At 29.0% G+C, this 17,568-nt stretch overlaps 1 protein-coding gene across 2 annotated transcripts in view; it reads left to right on the forward strand.

Annotated features, from left to right (window-relative positions):
* The first annotated feature begins 3,374 nt into the window (after positions 1-3,374).
* LOC113368335 overlaps positions 3,375-17,568 on the forward strand; it is a 148,901-nt gene continuing 134,707 nt past the window's right edge. The window contains exons 1-2 of one of the 2 annotated variants that reach the window (XM_026609883.1): positions 3,375-3,825; positions 12,043-13,261. In XM_026609883.1, the coding sequence (XP_026465668.1) occupies positions 12,242-13,261 (1,020 nt within the window). In that variant the 5' untranslated portion in view covers positions 3,375-3,825; positions 12,043-12,241. The remainder of the gene's footprint in view (positions 3,826-12,042; positions 13,262-17,568) is intronic. The other variant, XM_026609884.1, reaches the window with a different exon arrangement.

The raw sequence follows: 17,568 nt of genomic DNA on the forward strand, positions 1-17,568 counted from the left end.
CAGCCGACTGTTTATTTTCCCGTAGGTGGTTCGGAATGGCCTGCAGTATTGTTAGCTGCAAGATGAAAACATCACGTTCGTAACAAATCAATAGCAATATAAGTCGCGAACTTTATAAACAATAGAGTTTTTGTTGCAACAGAGTCGATTCACAAGATCGAACAAAGTTCTCATCAGACGGTCTGTTTCTCATTCTCACTATTCTGGTGCAATAATTAGTCACAACGTGAGTTTCATACAGGTTGTTACATACAGTTTACGTTATACTTTGTTGTAAGTAATTTTTTGCTCTCCATTTTATGCTGTTTACATCAATCATAAATTTCACATAAAAACATATTGTCAATGAAATCGTACAAGGCCAACTGGCCTTGAAGCACTTCACGTCACGGGTGGACAATTTTGTCATCGTTAATAACGAATTTATTTACTAATTAACTTTACAAAAATATTAATAATCAGGTTAATTAGCTACAGTTGACTGAGTTTTAATTAAAAGTTTCTTTTATACAATCTGCACGTTTTAATCAAACTGATTGATAGAAATGTAATATAAGAAGGTCAGTAATCGTAGCAATAAATATAGGAAATATTTATTGAAAACAATACTAATCCAGCTTTGTATGGAAAAAGCATAATTCAATTAAATACACCAAATCCATGTGTCGTAAAATTCTTGACAAACAATATGCAGGTACGTTGTTATTTGCTTTCGACTTTCAGCTAATCAAATTTAATTGGATTTCGAGACAAGATTACCGTAAACTCTGAGATAACAGCACAAAATATGAAGCATGCTCGCTCTGTTTTTTTCTAGCATATACAATTTATTGACAATAACGCTGAAGCCGACATATATTTCAAATACAGATGTTCATAGATATTATTTTCATTTTTTCCTTCAATAAAATATAATATTTGTTCTAAATTGTACGTTTCGAGAATCATATGACTTTCAATATTTTTGTTTTCGAGTAGGTCTTATTTTTTATAAAATATATTTTTACAAAAAGGTTATATTTTTTATAACCTTTTTTATATAAAAGGTTACATATTTTCACAAAAAGATTTTATATTTGGCAATACATTTAGCTCTCTTTTTTCTTTCTTAAAATCCAAAACTCCCAATTATACAATTGTTGATAATATTTGCAAGGTGAACTATGGCGATTGTAATTGTTGTTCTATTCAGGAAAGTTCCCAATGTATTTGTAAAAGAATGAGTCATATTTATAATTTTAATAATCATAAACAATTTAAAACTATATGTTCTTACCTTCAATATTGATCATCCTATCATCATCAGAATAAAATAGTTATTTTAGGCTACATCTAACAGTCTAATCGACCGATTCTGGCGTAAAATAGACCAATGTTATTGCAAAGCTATGCTACGTTCCAGTTTTCAGACAAAATGTTACAAAATACTGTCAAAATGTCATGTAATTGCTGTGCGATCAAGCAACAGCACTTTACACATAAAATGCAACTTCACTTAGTTATGATAACATATCGTTTTTTTGACATTTGTGTTTTTTCTAGACTAGGTTTTCCATCTAAAATGCCTGATTGCACAGAAACCAAATTGAATTTTAGTACCACTTTATAAGAAAACTGTAACATAAATAGCTTTGTCATAACATTGATCTATATTACGGCAGAATCGGCTTCTAAGAAGTCTCTTTATTAAATAATCATATGAGTATTTACGAACAGTCAAAAAGCTATGTCATGCTATACAATCTAGCAATTCACTTTTACACTATATCGACTTCTAAATCGTAACCTCCAATTGTACAAATTTCAAATATAATTGTTATCCTTTTAAATAACAATGTTATCCTATATGCAACTTTTGTGAAGTAAAACTAATGTTATATTCTGACGTTTGTGCCAGGTTAGGTTTTAGAATACATATAACTGTTTAACCGGAGAAGTGGACTCATAAAGTAAAATATGTTAGAGAAGTTTAACGAATTTAGCCTTTCAGCTTTTTGCTTTAGATCATAGATGCCAAAACGTTTTTTCGTCGTGAGGCCCTTGGGCTTTGCCATATTTATTAGATATCGATTTTTTAAAATTTTCTATACATTTATTAATTAAATAATAATGGGAAGCCCTAGGGCAGGTCCGTGAGCTGGGTTAAACTCTAACTCTATTGATTTATCGGGATCGCCCGTAGGTAAGCGGTTAAGAGCGACGGGACTTGTTTCAGAGGTCCCGGATTCGATACCCACTTCGAGCAGCCTGTTGTCAGGCAGCAGTGACAACGATTTTCACTTGTAAATATAGATAGCAATATGTTTCCAAGTGAAAATAGCCCTTGCATGGCATTGCTGCATCAATAAAAAGTCAGCCCGATTAGATTAATTGTAATAAGAAAAATCTTCAAATATGGATGGATTAACCATTGGGTTACCATCTAAAAATACGAAGTGAGGAGAAGTTTCAGTCCAACAGCTCATAGGACGTAAGGTTCTGATTGCTGTTCAAAAATAATAATAATAATAAAAAACTTTTGCACTATATCGACTTCTAAATCTTAACCTCCAAATGTACAAATTTCAAGTAACAATGCAATGTAATTTCAAGTAACAATAATAACTTTTGTGAAGTTAATCTAATGTTAAATTCTGACGTTTGTGCCAGGTTAGGTTTTAGACTACCTATTTTCACCGGATTGGACTCATAGAGCAAAATATGTGTGAGAATATAGTTTCAGTTCAAATTAGTTTAACGAATTTAACCATTCAGTTTTCTGCTTTAGATCATAGATGCCCAAACTTTTTTTTGTCCTAAACCCCTTGGGCTTTGCCATTGAGCTCCTATTCATTGGATATCGATTTCTTTTTATAAATTTCTAACTATACATTTATCAATTGAATTATAATGGAAAGTAATGCCTAGGGCAGGTCCGTGAGCTGAGTTAAACTCCAACTCAATTGAATAAAAAAAAAATAATAAAAAATAAAGTAAATAAATGTTTAATTATAAACATTTAGCAATTAATTTGTAACGTTTGATCTTATACCTCCTGGCTGGCTAATGATGTCCACTTTTTATCGTTTTTTCCGTTAGGAGATCACTCTTACAACTTTCAGATAATTTTTTTAACCTTAGTATCCAATATATATATATATATTATCTAATACCCTTTTCCTATTGACCTTATCTCACTAATTAGATGGTGTGACTATACATTATAAAAAATCTCATTGATTTGTGCACTAGCGCATGATATACAATACGCTATACAATATGCTGTTATCTAAAATGTCCCGCCGCTTATCAGAGCACCTGAAGTTTGCGTTCGCTCGAAGTTTAGATAGACTAAAAATCAAACAACGTACGTTTGCTATACAGGTACACAGTGCGCCGTATGCACGTCAGGTCGGTAGGCAGGAATAAAAACATAAACACTGGCAAATTGAAACGTACATTTGCTACATTTGTCATTATGTAATCGAGCCAGTGCGATCGCACGGCCGTACGGGTCTGCAGCATTCACGATCAGTCATTGATGAGGTGTCGTATTGTGTTTTGCTGTAATATATGCGAAGCGTTCTTTACGCCGCCGTCATGATTATTGCGAAGTGATTTCGCTGAGTGTACCGCCGCCGTACGCACGGCCGCGGGCCGGTGTGCCTCTGGACACGCTAAGTGCGCCGATCATCTCCGCCGGTTACCTGGTAATAGTAATAACAATTTTTACGCAGAACTCGATAACGAATTGAAGTGGGTTATTAAGTGATTTATTAGTGTGTGCAGTGTTGAAATTGAATACAAGTTTCTTATGCTAAAGTGCAGTTTTAATGTTAATGTGTGGTGAGTGTTGAAACGGAGTCTCTCTCTGGCAACGGATTATTTGATCAGCTGATTTAAACGTGTGGACCAGTGCGCGCAACCTTGTCTCTTCACTCTTTTGCGAATACAGTCAACATTTATTATAAAAATCCCAATTTTAAATTTAATTTAATAGTTTTCACATTAATGAGATAAAAAAAATTCGTTGAATTTTATGTTATTGATAAACACCTTATCGCTGATTTATGTTTATGATAATAAAAATGTAGTGTTCGATAAGTAAAAAAGTAATCATCAAAAATTTCACATGCATGCAGTGACAAATTTTGGTTTAAACTTTATTTATTACAAGTTTTGATTTTTTTAATTATTTGATCTCATTAGCGAATACTGTCAAAATTTAATATAAAAATCTAAATTTTGAATTGAATTTAATAGCTAAATAATACTACTTCCACATTATTATGATAAAAATTTTCTTATGATCGAATTTTGTTTTATTTCTGATTGAAACATGTGGACCAGTGCGCGCAACCTTGTCTCTTCGCTCATTTGCCAATACAGTCAACATTTAATATAAAAATCCCAATTTTAAATTTAATTTAATAGCTTTCACATTGATGAGATAAAAATTTTTGTTGAATTATATGTTATTGATAAACACCTTATCGCTGATTTATTTTTATGATGATAAAAATGTAGTGTTCGATAAGTAAAAAAGTAATCACCAAAAATTTCACATACATGTAGTGACAAATTTTTATTTAAACTCCATTTATTACTTTTGAAATATTTAATTACTTGATCTCATTAGCGAATACCGTCATAATTCAATACAAAAATCAAAATTTAATTTAACAGCTGACTATACTACTTTCACATTATTATGATAAAAATTTGCTTCGAATTTTATTTTATTTCTGATTGAAACGTGTGGACCAGTGCACGCAACCTTGTCTCTTCACTCTTTTGCGAATATAGTCATCATATAATATAAAAATCACAATTTTAAATTTAATTTAATAGTTTTCACATTAATGAGATAAAAAAAATTCGTTGAATTTTATGTTATTGATAAACACCTTATCGCTGATTTATGTTTATGATGATAAAAATATAGTGTTCGATAAGTAAAAATGTAATCATCAAAAATTTCACATACATGTAGTGACATTTTTTTATTTAAACTCCATCTATTACGTTTGAAATATTTAATTACTTGATCTCATTAGCGAATACTGTCATAATTTAATACAAAAATCAAAATTTAATTTAACAGCTGAATATACTACTTTCACATTATTATGATAAACAATTTCTTCGAATTTTATTTTATTTCTGATTGAAACGTGTGGACCAGTGCGCGCAACCTTGTCTCTTCACTCTTTTGCGAATACAGTCAACATTTAATATAAAAATTACAATTTTAAATATAATTTAACAGCTACTTCCACATTAATTAAATAAAAAATTTCGTTGAATTATAAGTTATTGATAAACACCTTATCGCTGATTTATGTTTATGATGATAAAAATATAGTGTTTGATAAGTAAAAAAGTAATCATCAAAAATTTTACATACATGCAGTGAGAATTTTTTATTTAAACTCCATTTATTACAAATTTTAAAATATTTAATTGCTTGATCTCATTAGCAAATACTGTCATAATTTAATACAAAAATTAAAATTTAATTTAACAGCCGAATATACTTTCACATTATTATGATAAAAATTTTCTACGAATTATAGGTTATTGATTAATACTTTATCGCTTATTTAATTTTTATGATGATAAAAATTGAGTGTTCCATATAACATCAAACTTTTGTATTTAATTTAACAGCTAAGTGTACTACTTTCACATTAATATGATAACATTTTTTATTCAAATTATAAGTTGTTTATTAATACCTTATCGCTGATTTAATTTTTATGATGATAAAAATTAGATGTTTAATATAACAATCAAAATTTTTAATTTAATTTAATAGCTAATTTTACTACTTTCACATTAATGATTAAATTTTTTTTCGAATTTCATTAAGTTATTGATTAATACATTATCGCTTTATGTAATTTTTATGATGATAAAAATTGAGTGTTCCATATAACAATCAAAATTTTGAATTTAATTGAACAGCTAGATGTATCACATTCACATTAATATGATAATATTTTTCTGAATTTTATTAAGTTATTGATTAATACTTTATCGCTGATTTATATTTACGTTGATAAAAATGGAGTATTTGATAAAAAGTAATAATAAAATACTCGAATGACTTATTTTTGTTGAAACTCCATTATTACAAATTAACAACAATATTTGAAATATGCAATTACCTGATTGTTTAAACACAACGCAATTCTGTTGTTTACACACATTGCTATTTCGAAATCATTTATATTCAATTTTACTAATTAAATTTTAGAAAGTATGTAATTAATCATTAATATATAAATAATTACTGTTTTAACTTCTCAAAGAAAAATCGAGTGAGGCCAAATTAGGAAAAAGAATGTGTTTTTGTGCATTTGACTTTTCGTGGACGTTTTCTTAATAAACGGCTGAACTAATGATCAAAAATTTAAAAGCCATTCAATGTAACTGGATAAGGACTTTAGTTAGGACTCTTTAGTTTTGCGAGACGATTGTCTGAACCTTTTCTTTATAGTTAGTAAAAAAGTGTAAAATTTTTCGTTCACATTTTAGCCCTCAATCATAAATCGATTTTTAAAAACTGTTCGAAAAATATCTTTCGGATATCTTTAGTTGGGAATCGCGTTGATTAGTTGTTGATTGTCGATTATGTTGAAAAAATCATCAAGGTTTAGAATTTCGATATGCGCTTAAGCGATTCTATTCATGAACTATACCAAAGACCCCATGTTTCATAGATAGCTACTGATTACAGTTAACGTTCACACCCAAATAAATACATTTTTAAAACACGAAATAGAATAAATGAAATGACTTAAGCAAATTAATTTAATTTATACAATTACAAATATAAGTACATTTGAACAACGTTGATTATATATCAATTAGATAACTTGCCTTATGGTGAAATGCTACTTACAACTAGTTTATTGCGTACGGAGTAAATGAGTCATAATATGAATTACAAATTAGACCAGCCCAACTGTAATATCGTGACAAATATTTTTCTTCCATAATAAACAATTAAGTCTATATTATTTCCTGTACAATGCTTGGTATGGTAAACTGCATGTTCAGAATTCTTTTATCGCAAAAATGAAAAAAAAAATTCTAACGAGTTTTTAATAACATGCTTTCTCAGATATTCTTAAATGAATTTTAATTGCATCCGAGGCAACATCCGCTATAGCTCTTTATAATATGTTCGATTATGACAATATCGCTGAATACATAATTAATTAGTCAGCTATTACTAATTATTCTAGTTCATGCTACTGACAATATATATTTAGCAAGTGCGAATGTGCAATATTTAACTATATTTATCTCGATGATGTCATATAATTTATCAGAAATCGGTATTTTTGCTCTCCGCATTTATCAAAATATTTCTAGAAACGGACAGTTTTTACAAAATCATACAAATTTTGCAACGAAAATGTTTATAATATTGATATCATTTTTGTTTTTTTTTACGAATTATCTTGATTACTAAAACTTTGTTGCCAACACCTAAATTTTTATTTTAAACACATTAAAAACGCTAAGAAGTTCTACATGAGTCATGTCAGACATATTTGTCTGACTGCAATACATCAAGAAAAAAAGTATTAATATAGGGCTATATCAGTCATATATGTGTGATATTAAAAATAGTGTTGTACTAGGAATTTTGGCAATTTTTTTTGATACTATAAGTTTTCTTGATACATTTTTAACTAAATAATATAAAATAATAATTTTGATAAAATTACAGAATTTGGTTTAAAAAAATCTGAACTATGATATTCAAGCAAGTAGTATTGACATGTTCCAACCTTCTGCAATTTGTAACTTTTTAGATTTAATTTTTTTTATTACCATATAAATTACAAGTCTTCTGAAAACATTCAGAAATTAGATTGTAGTTAAATTTATTTTTTCTAAAATATTACTCAGTAATAAACCTTTTAGTTATGAAAAGTAACTAACTATAAGCTAAGGCAAATTAACATTTAGATAATTTTTATCACTTACATTTAACAGGCTAATATAACTATATTTTACAAATTTTAATTACATATCAAAGATATGCACTTGTCTTTACATAGTCCGCATAAGAATAACTTGTTTGAGTTATAAAAATATTAATAAAATATAAATTTTACGATCTAAGATGACAATGACTCTTTTACAAGTATTATTCGAAACTGTCATACAACTAGTTCCAATAATCTACATCTATAATAGCTTCGCAAGAAAAAATTTATGACTTTTAGATAATTTGCATTTTGACTAAAGTTCAATGTTGAAGAAACTCGTGTTAGTCACTTTTGTCTCTCGTCAGTGATGTCAGCTTCGATGTGTATCACATAGAAATTTCTGCCCACGTATTTTACTAATTTTGGAAAAAAACTGCTACACTTGCAATTAGCTTATTTACCGAGTTGAGAAGTATTTAGATTTGCTGACTAATTAGAAATTCGACGCATATATTTATTTCTAAATTATTTAAGTCGTTATTGCAAAACATTACACCATTATTTATAATTTCATGCGATATGTTTATATGTCAAAATGAAATATCGTTATAATAATAATCAGTCATTAATGAAATCGTGAAACACAGCATTGTAAACATCACCTGCAAAAATATAAATAACACCGAAATGAAATTCTTCATTGCGTTGAATAAATGATCGTCTAATATTAAAATAATGAAGAGAATTATTTTTTTATCTGAAAATGTTGAAAATACATTTATTTAAAACGCCTTATATAGTGTTTGTAATTTTCTTTAATTGTTTTTTATATAAAACGATGTGCTATAATATTTCAAATAAGAAATGAATTATAATGATGACCACTTTTCTATAAATTATTTGCATAATCAACCAACACCAGACTGTTACATCTTTTTGTGTATAACATATTGCTTCCTCTTTCAATCTTTTGCATATATTTTGTCCTGCTTCTTTTTGCTAACCTTGAAGATCTGCTTATTGAGCATTGATGTCCAAATTTTTATTCTTCAGTATTTTAAAATATTGTCTTTTGAACTTTATGACAAAACTCTCGCGACCCCAGAATTTTCCTACGCGACCCCATTTGGGGTCGAGACCCATAGTTTAAGAAGCCCTGGTCTTGTCTATCAAAATTATAATATTATTGCTATTCTAAATTTCTTAAAAAAATATGCTTTCTTATTTTAGCAAATTAAATTGTTTCTAGATCATTTTATTTATAAAAAGGCGAAATTAGCGTAATATATATAGCATAAGCTATACATATTACACTTTATTACATATATGTAATCTTTTGAAAAATCTGTCATAAAAATGTAAAATAAACTATTACATAAGAAATGATGACAATAAAAATTCTAATTTGGGTTAACGCGACATTTATTTATATCACTTTGGAGAAAATAGATTCTATCGACGACAAAAAGCGGTAAAACCGACAATAATATAAAAACAATAGTATTTCATCCAGCTTGTTGTTAGTAATAGTTAAAAAATAAAACAACTGTATTATTTCAATTTTTGTTTGAAAAGAGAAAGAAAATTGATTCAAAATACCTAAATAATTACATTTAATTTTACGTTTTGCCAATTGTAATTTAACGTAAGTTTATTAATTACATTAAAATAATATTTTCTTACATATTTCGCGTACAAATCTTGTTTCACGTTCATTTGAATATTTTACTATTTTTTGTTATTTTATTTTTTAATTTCTCTCATACATTGATGCGATAAAAAGTATTCTTTGACAGTACCTACAACCTTGAATTTTTTTTCAATTATGTTTATTTTATTGTCTATGTACATGAGATATAAAATCAATTGTACATGATATAGAGTAGAATAAAGTATAGAATAGAAGTAGAATCCTTTAAAATAAAGTCCTTTATATGGATGGTTGGAACTAAAAATGCAAGCGAAATGAATTTTCTAATTCTAATGAACCTTTGGCAATGCTGGCCAATATTTATGGGTGTTTGAAACGTAGAAGAGGACGCTTAAGGGATAATGAAGTTCACGGTATTCGATTAATGACATTCGTTGCTAAAAAGATGCGGAAAGCGTAAATGGCTTTTTACAACAAAATAAATGTTTTCACAAGCCTTCAGCACCTTTGATTCCTTTATCGAACGGATAATTTCACGGAGCGGTCTCCTTCAAACGGTGTTGTTCTTTGGAACATATAAATTTCACGTGTATATCTCTGGCGTGACAAATCGAGGAGTGTATGTATCACAGGCGATTAGTCATGTGCAAGATTTGTGTTTGGATAAACCGTTAATAACCGTCGTAGGTTTTATATATAGTTGGCTAATAAAGAAAATATTGCCCACACGGACTCGACATACAATGCATCTCACGTGCTGCATACATTGCACCTACTGTTACACATACTTCTTTTATGGCTAACAATAAGCATATTTTTACTGCACATGGATAAAACAATTCAATGATAATTCTCAAAATAAAATATGTGGTACTTTTGAAAATTGCAACTGACGTTAATAAATTATGTAATATCTTCTCCTTCCCAGAGCAAACAATCTACATTGTTTTTATATCCTATTATTCTTCATGTTTATTGAAATTTTATCAAATCGACTCTTAATATAGGGGAAACTGGGAGTGGTTGTGTCACTTTTTAATTAGCAATAATTTTTAGCTAGAAGAAAAATAAATTAAATTAAATGGTTTTGATTTGAACATTTGTCAACGTGAAAATACTGAAATTCTGTCTTTAAATATGACGGATTTGTCATAAAATGAAATCATACAAAAAAAAAGGGCAAGTGGCACAACCGCCCACACCCCCAGTACAGCTGTAACAGCTGTTAGCACCAAAACGGTTTATAAATACTTTTATTGTCAGAACACAAGATTATTTTTTAAAAGTAGCTTTTAAATATATTATAACAATATATGATAAAACATATTTTTTGAACAAGATATCTTTGTTAATGTAGGGCGATTACTTAATACAACAATGAAAACTTGTTCTAACAAACATACTTCATCTTTCTCCTTTTGTACACTATCTTAAAATCACTATAGTTTTGACCACTCTAAATACCGCACCGTCTGGCACAACTGTACCCAGTCCCTCCTAAATTATTTTTATTTTTGTATAAGCAACAACACTTCTTGTACAACAGTTCCCGAGGGCTATTTTATTTTGCAAACAAAATTTTGATTTACAATTTAATTCCATGTCAAAATAGATGTATTGCTTCATATCATCAGGTTGGCCAAATAATAATTCAATAACGTTACATTCTTACGATTAATACAATATCTCTCTTACAATTTTTAAAGTTCGAATAAATAATATTACTTGCGCAAACAGAACGTGCATATAGACTTTACTATAATATTTCCTTTTTAATACTTTTCATCATCTCGTGTTATTTTTCCTTCTCATAGTAATCCATGCTTAACATCTTGCATGACTGCATATTATACTCCTACTCCTAGAAAATATAATAGATCAGTCCTATGTATAAATTGTCTGAAGGATAAAAACAGAACAAAGTCATTCTTGATGAGATAGTAGAACATCCTCATTGATAATTCAATAAAACTTTTATAAGATAAGCTGCGCTCTTTTACATTTATAAATTTATATGAAATATTTTTATTTAATTTAATTAGTATATGAGGCGTATATTCGGAAACATTTTTTATATTATTAGATATAAAATTATACTATTAGATATTATACATATTCTCTGCTAGCTCTTGCTTGATCTGGTTGGAATTTGTATTTCAAATTTGAATTAGAAAAATACATTTTATCAGTAATTATAGCTTTTAACATTTATTTTTTTTACTCTAAAGAATTGTCAGTTGTCTGTTTTGATTGTATTGATATCATTTAATGTAACATTAAGTTACAATTTTTATCCTTTAAAAATTCCTTCATTAAACTTAACTGATGCAAATACATAACAAATACACATTTATTTGAATTTCATAAACATTTGAAAAACAATGAAATTTTCGTAAAAAGTGTGAATTTAGTGTCAGTGTTTTTCAAATTTTTGTAATCATGTTATTTTGTCCAAATTTACAGTTCAATCTGTGGGTAAATTATGGTACCGGTAACTGCTCTATTCATTTTATATAAACATTTTAATCAAAGCCAAAAACGGCACAATTTTAAAGCTTTTAAATGACAGCTTAAAAACTAAATTTTATATTGAAATGACCTTTATCGTAAACAAATACCAAGTTACTGATTTTCCGTACATGCTTTTCTCAAACAACTCACAATGCATCGGGGCAGTACGAAAAAGTCAAAAAAGATTAAAGAGAAAATTAAAGAAAAAGTGGATGGTGTGAATGTCCCACATACAATAACGGTTGATAATAATAAAAACCATAAAATCAAAATAGGCGATGGACATGATAAGAAGAAGCGAGTCAATGGCAAAGTCGAGACGAAAAAAACTGATAAACAAGTTAGACGTTCTTCTATACCAAGCAACGGTACTAAGGATGTCGTTTTGGAAAAACCGCCGTCGCCAGTTAGAATCAAGGTTAAAAAGCGTAGGGATGCCAATGTCATCGACGGGCTTTCGAAGATCGAAGCTAAACATAAGAAAGCAAAACCTACGCCGGTTGAGAGCAAACCTGCTCCACCACCACCTCCTCCACGGTTGGAAAGAAGTGCCAGTGCGGCTAGTTTTCTCTATCGAAGTCGCAGAAAAAATCCAAATACAATCAGAGAAGACTTGGAAACTATACCAGATGAAGATGGACTTCCCGACTCGCCATTAACTAGGAAACCATCGTTTTCTAGACATTTAGAAAAAATTGCCACATCTTTGGATACAATAAAAAATGGATTAAGACGAACATTGAGTTTTAACCGAGATTTGCAATCTAAACGACCACCATCTTCGACTAACTCTGTAGCTTCATCCAGGCTCAGTTGCAGATGGTCAGCATCCTTACAGTCGCTTCAGGAAATTGACACTCATGTATCTTACAACGACTTGAGCTTCGTTAATTACGACGCTTTAAATGAATTAGATCCTAAACCCAAACCATCAAAAAAGCAACATTCTCTGTGCAGATTTTGTAGTGATAGAATTGAACGTTTTAGACATAGTGACGGAGTTGGATTGGTGCTTAAACCTTGTGTTTGTGGTAGAAGTGGGTGTATTAATTCCATACAGCATGATCCTATGTGGGTGACGAAAATTGATCCTGATGCACTATTTTGCTGTTGTGCAATGCAACCGCCGCATTTTCTTCGAAGTAACAGCTTGCACGTGCAGAGATCGAAAGTAAGTTAAATAATTTTATCATATTTAATGAGTTCATTCAAATGACGTAGATTGAAAAAATTGATATTAAAACTCATAATTTAAGTAAGAATAGGGGGAAGTCCCCAAGTAGAGGACACCTAAGGTTATTTATAAATAAATTAAATAATATTTTACGAAATGTAAATAGCAAAGTTAGTTAGTTTAAAAAGTGGCACCTAGTACCGGACATTTGAAAATAACCTGCATTGATCACATATGTAGCAATCTCCACGCTCTAGAATGTCTGCACATGTGTCTTTGACAAATATTCTTAGATATTTCAGAAAAAGTCACTATTTAACCACCCTTCTGACTGGGCCACACCGATGCTCTCAGCTGGTGCATTCATAAGCTTTTCATTCTTTGACTAGGAAATACGAAAAATGTGGGTATGTAGTGACCGTTAGCACTCATACAAAATAAAATTAAATAATTGGAATAATTTTCGTAAATTCTCACAAGAAATATCAATATGTTCACTGTCCGGCACTAAGGAACTACTTAGTGTCTGGTGCAAAGGACAGATATTTTGGTTCATTTGATGGCACCTACTAAAATTGGTTAAAAGATCTAATGATATTCTACCATTTTACGGATAACAATCAAGTACTACTTTTATCTTTGCATACCACTCACATGTAAATGCATGAGTATACTAGAATCACTTAAATGATATTTAGGTGACGCCGTGATTTTGCAAAACAGCAAAGGGTTGCTACCGCCGTGGCCGTGTGCGTCACAGTTGAGTCTTGGCGTGTGATCCTGCGCCTATGTGCCCCCCGCGCTCCTATCACTAGTATTTTGAAATGAAAAGATTTATACTCTCTTGAATAATATGTGTTAAATAGAGTGTCCGGTCCTTGGTGCCGTCCGGCGTTACGGGACTTTTCCCTATATTTTGTTAGTTATTTTCCTATTTAGCACCACATTATCACAATGTGCAGCTGTTATTAACATATCTTACGACACATTTTTAAAATTTTAGAGTATGTCTTAGTTTACAAATAAATCACTGACAATGAGTCTTTGTCTTTTTGTCCTCGAACGTGGTGATAACTGCGTCGTAAATCAATAATCTTATTTGACAAACTACATGTTGATAACTAGAGAAAGTTGTAAGACTTCGTGCCTATTTTGCAATTATTGGGTTATGAATTTCGGTTACGGCAATGGTAATGACATCATTATTCCGATGTGTTTTGCATGTTAAAAATCAATAAACTATTCTAATAAGGCAGATGGAAAATTTGCATTGGAAACTTAACTGCTGGTACGTTGAATGTGATTAAAAGAATTTAAATTGAAATTACTGTTTTTTTAAATTGCGGATAAAAGGAAATGGTTTCTTGCAAACCAAATCGTTTATGGTATATCGTGGGTTAAGCTAAATAGTACTAATAGCTGATAAATTATTAATTAAGAACATTGGTTTTTATACATATTGGCAGTACTCTGTATTCTATGCAATTATTCGACGCGTTTATTTTTGATAGGTTTTTATATAATTGATCAATTACATTCTTAGACATTATGTCTACAGTTTTGTCCTAATCATATCCTGTTTGTTCTTAAATTTTAAATTATATTATGCACTATAATATTAAATTAAAATGTAACTATTGGGCAAAATACAATTACTATTACTATGATCTCAAATCGTGTTATTATCTCAAATGAAAATTCAATTTTAATTAAAAAATATGCAAACCTAGAGAATCGTTTCAGTTACACAGAGTCAATAATGTTGGAATATATAGTAGTGTGAATTGTAGAAAAATAGTTCAAATCAATTTTATAGATAAAAAAGAGAATTTTTTTATGAGAAAAATGTCACAGAGAATACTATTTTTGAACGATTTTACTGGTTATTTTTTCCAATAGGTTTGTGTGAAAAAAATATAAGATTTTCAAACTATCCGTTCTAGTAATAAATCAATAGGCATTTTTCTCACGTTGTGCCACTTTATCTTGTGATTATCTCGATTCTATACCTCAAAATATTTTGTAACATTACATTTTACAAGATTTGGCTAAAAATGAGCAAAGTAATCAAAATATGGTTTCTGTAAGTAAATAATACACTTTAAGTGGCACAACTAGTGTAACCGCTCAAAAAAAGGTGACTTTTGGGAATTTATATTAAAAAAACTACTCTATCAATCATTTCAAAATTTATACGTGTTTTAAGAATACATAGTAAAATTTTTGAAGAAAAAAATAAACATCTTTTAAGTTATCGTCGATCTCCAACGGACAAGAAAGTCCTTCCTTCTTTCCTACGTGGATGAAATTAAAAAAAAATCTCGTTAAACTAGATAATATTGTCTGTAAAATTAACTACGATAAAGAAAAAAAATCAAAAATTGACAAAATGACAACGTTTTTATAAAAATCGAATTTTACCCAATATTTTGGTCTGCCAAAATTCGATTTTTGATCCGATCAAAAAATCGATAGTTTATTTTACGGAGAACTATATATAGATTATGTAAAAAAAAATTGATAGTGATCGGATCATTTGTTTTTGAGTAATCGTTGCAGCAAATTCAGAAAATGCTGTTTCGAGAAAATTGCATTTAGAGATTAAATGATTGTTATACTACATACTGTATATATACTCTTTAAATGGCTGTGACTCAAAAACTATTTAAGATATCGAATAAAAATTTTGGTATGTTATTTTTAAAGGTATAACCTATCGAAATATGGAAAAATTAAAAATTCGATTTTTTGAAAATTTCACACTAGTTGAGCCCCAAGATATTGTATTATAACTTGTATTATGATGCATGATGTATTGTTTCAATTAAACTGATTCCAACAATTTGAATTAATTTTAATCTAAATAGGCGAATATTAACTCAAATACATAAATTATTACTTATTAAATAAAATAATACACATTGAGATTAATAAGTAAATATATAAATAAATTAATGAATGAATCAGTGAATAATTGAATAGATAAATAAATGAACAAATGAATAATTTTATAGGTAAATAATTATATACGTATACATTCATAAATAAATAGACAGATGAATAATTAAATTAAATGAATATATGGATGAATATAAAATACATACTTACATATGCTAGTCAAATTTTAATTAATTATATAACCAAAAATGAGGCAAATGAATAAATAAATAAGTATGTAAGTAAATAAGTATTTGCACTTTATTTTTTAAAAGTGTTTCAAACACCATTATTCATGCCATTTATAGCATAAGGATGCTAAGAGGATTTAGAACTATTATAGGTTGAAGCTTAATGGAGAATTCAGAATATAAAATCAGATGTAATAGGTATTATGTATTCGTAGCTTTTGTGTCGACATCATACATGTAACTATTATATATATATATATATATATATATATATATATATATATATATATATATATGATTATAGAGAAGTAAATTAGGTGAAGATGTAAGTACTTTAAATGTTTGACTCTTCTACTAATACCAATGTAAGATTTGTAATGCGTCCGCGTGGGTAAATAGTAGATTTTCTTACGTGTTAATTTCATGTGTAATATGTACACAAGCAATTTAAATCTTTGAAAGGAACAGCATCGATCAATCAGTATAGTGTGAACACTTGAAAGAAGGCAAATATTCTAATTTTTATGTAATATTGTAATACTTCCAACTTGTGCTTGGTTTTTAGCACAATTAAACAAACGCAGCTATAATCTGTTTTCGATAAATGTTTCCAACTTTTAATTTCACTCGCGCAGAAAATGACATCATGATTTAGAATTGTTATGTTTCTGAGCGCTTAACTTAAGGTATTGATATACATTTCTAAGAAATTTTGTTATTTAAAGTGGTTTGGCAAGAATAGTGAAATAGCAATATAAATATTTGCTGCAATTCGTCTGTATGAATGTATATTAATATATATGCAGGCCAAATATATTTAGCAGCAATTATACACAACTTATTTTTCTGAATCATTATTGCCTGGTTCATTGTGAAGTACAGTTGTATGGTTTAGTAGAGATATTTTTAATATTAGTGATATTCAGTCAATTGAAGATAAGAGTAGCATAGCTGTTGAAGAAAATTGTAGAGTACTCTAAAAAACTCATAAAAGGTATCTAAATCGTAAGGTATCTGAAGCCATCGTAAAATAATCTGTTTTTTCCTAAAAAAAATTAGAAAATAATTGTTAAATATGCAGTATATTCTTTCTATGTGGTTTTTTTAGGCCTACCTTACAGTTTGTGTATCTGATTTATGCAAAAAATTATCTAGACCTAATATTTTGCAAAATTT

This window comes from Ctenocephalides felis, unplaced genomic scaffold (genome assembly GCF_003426905.1).
Source record: "Ctenocephalides felis isolate EL2017-DRISC unplaced genomic scaffold, ASM342690v1 CF-g0.4_SCAFFOLD_01170, whole genome shotgun sequence".
Classification (NCBI taxonomy): domain Eukaryota; kingdom Metazoa; phylum Arthropoda; class Insecta; order Siphonaptera; family Pulicidae; genus Ctenocephalides; species Ctenocephalides felis.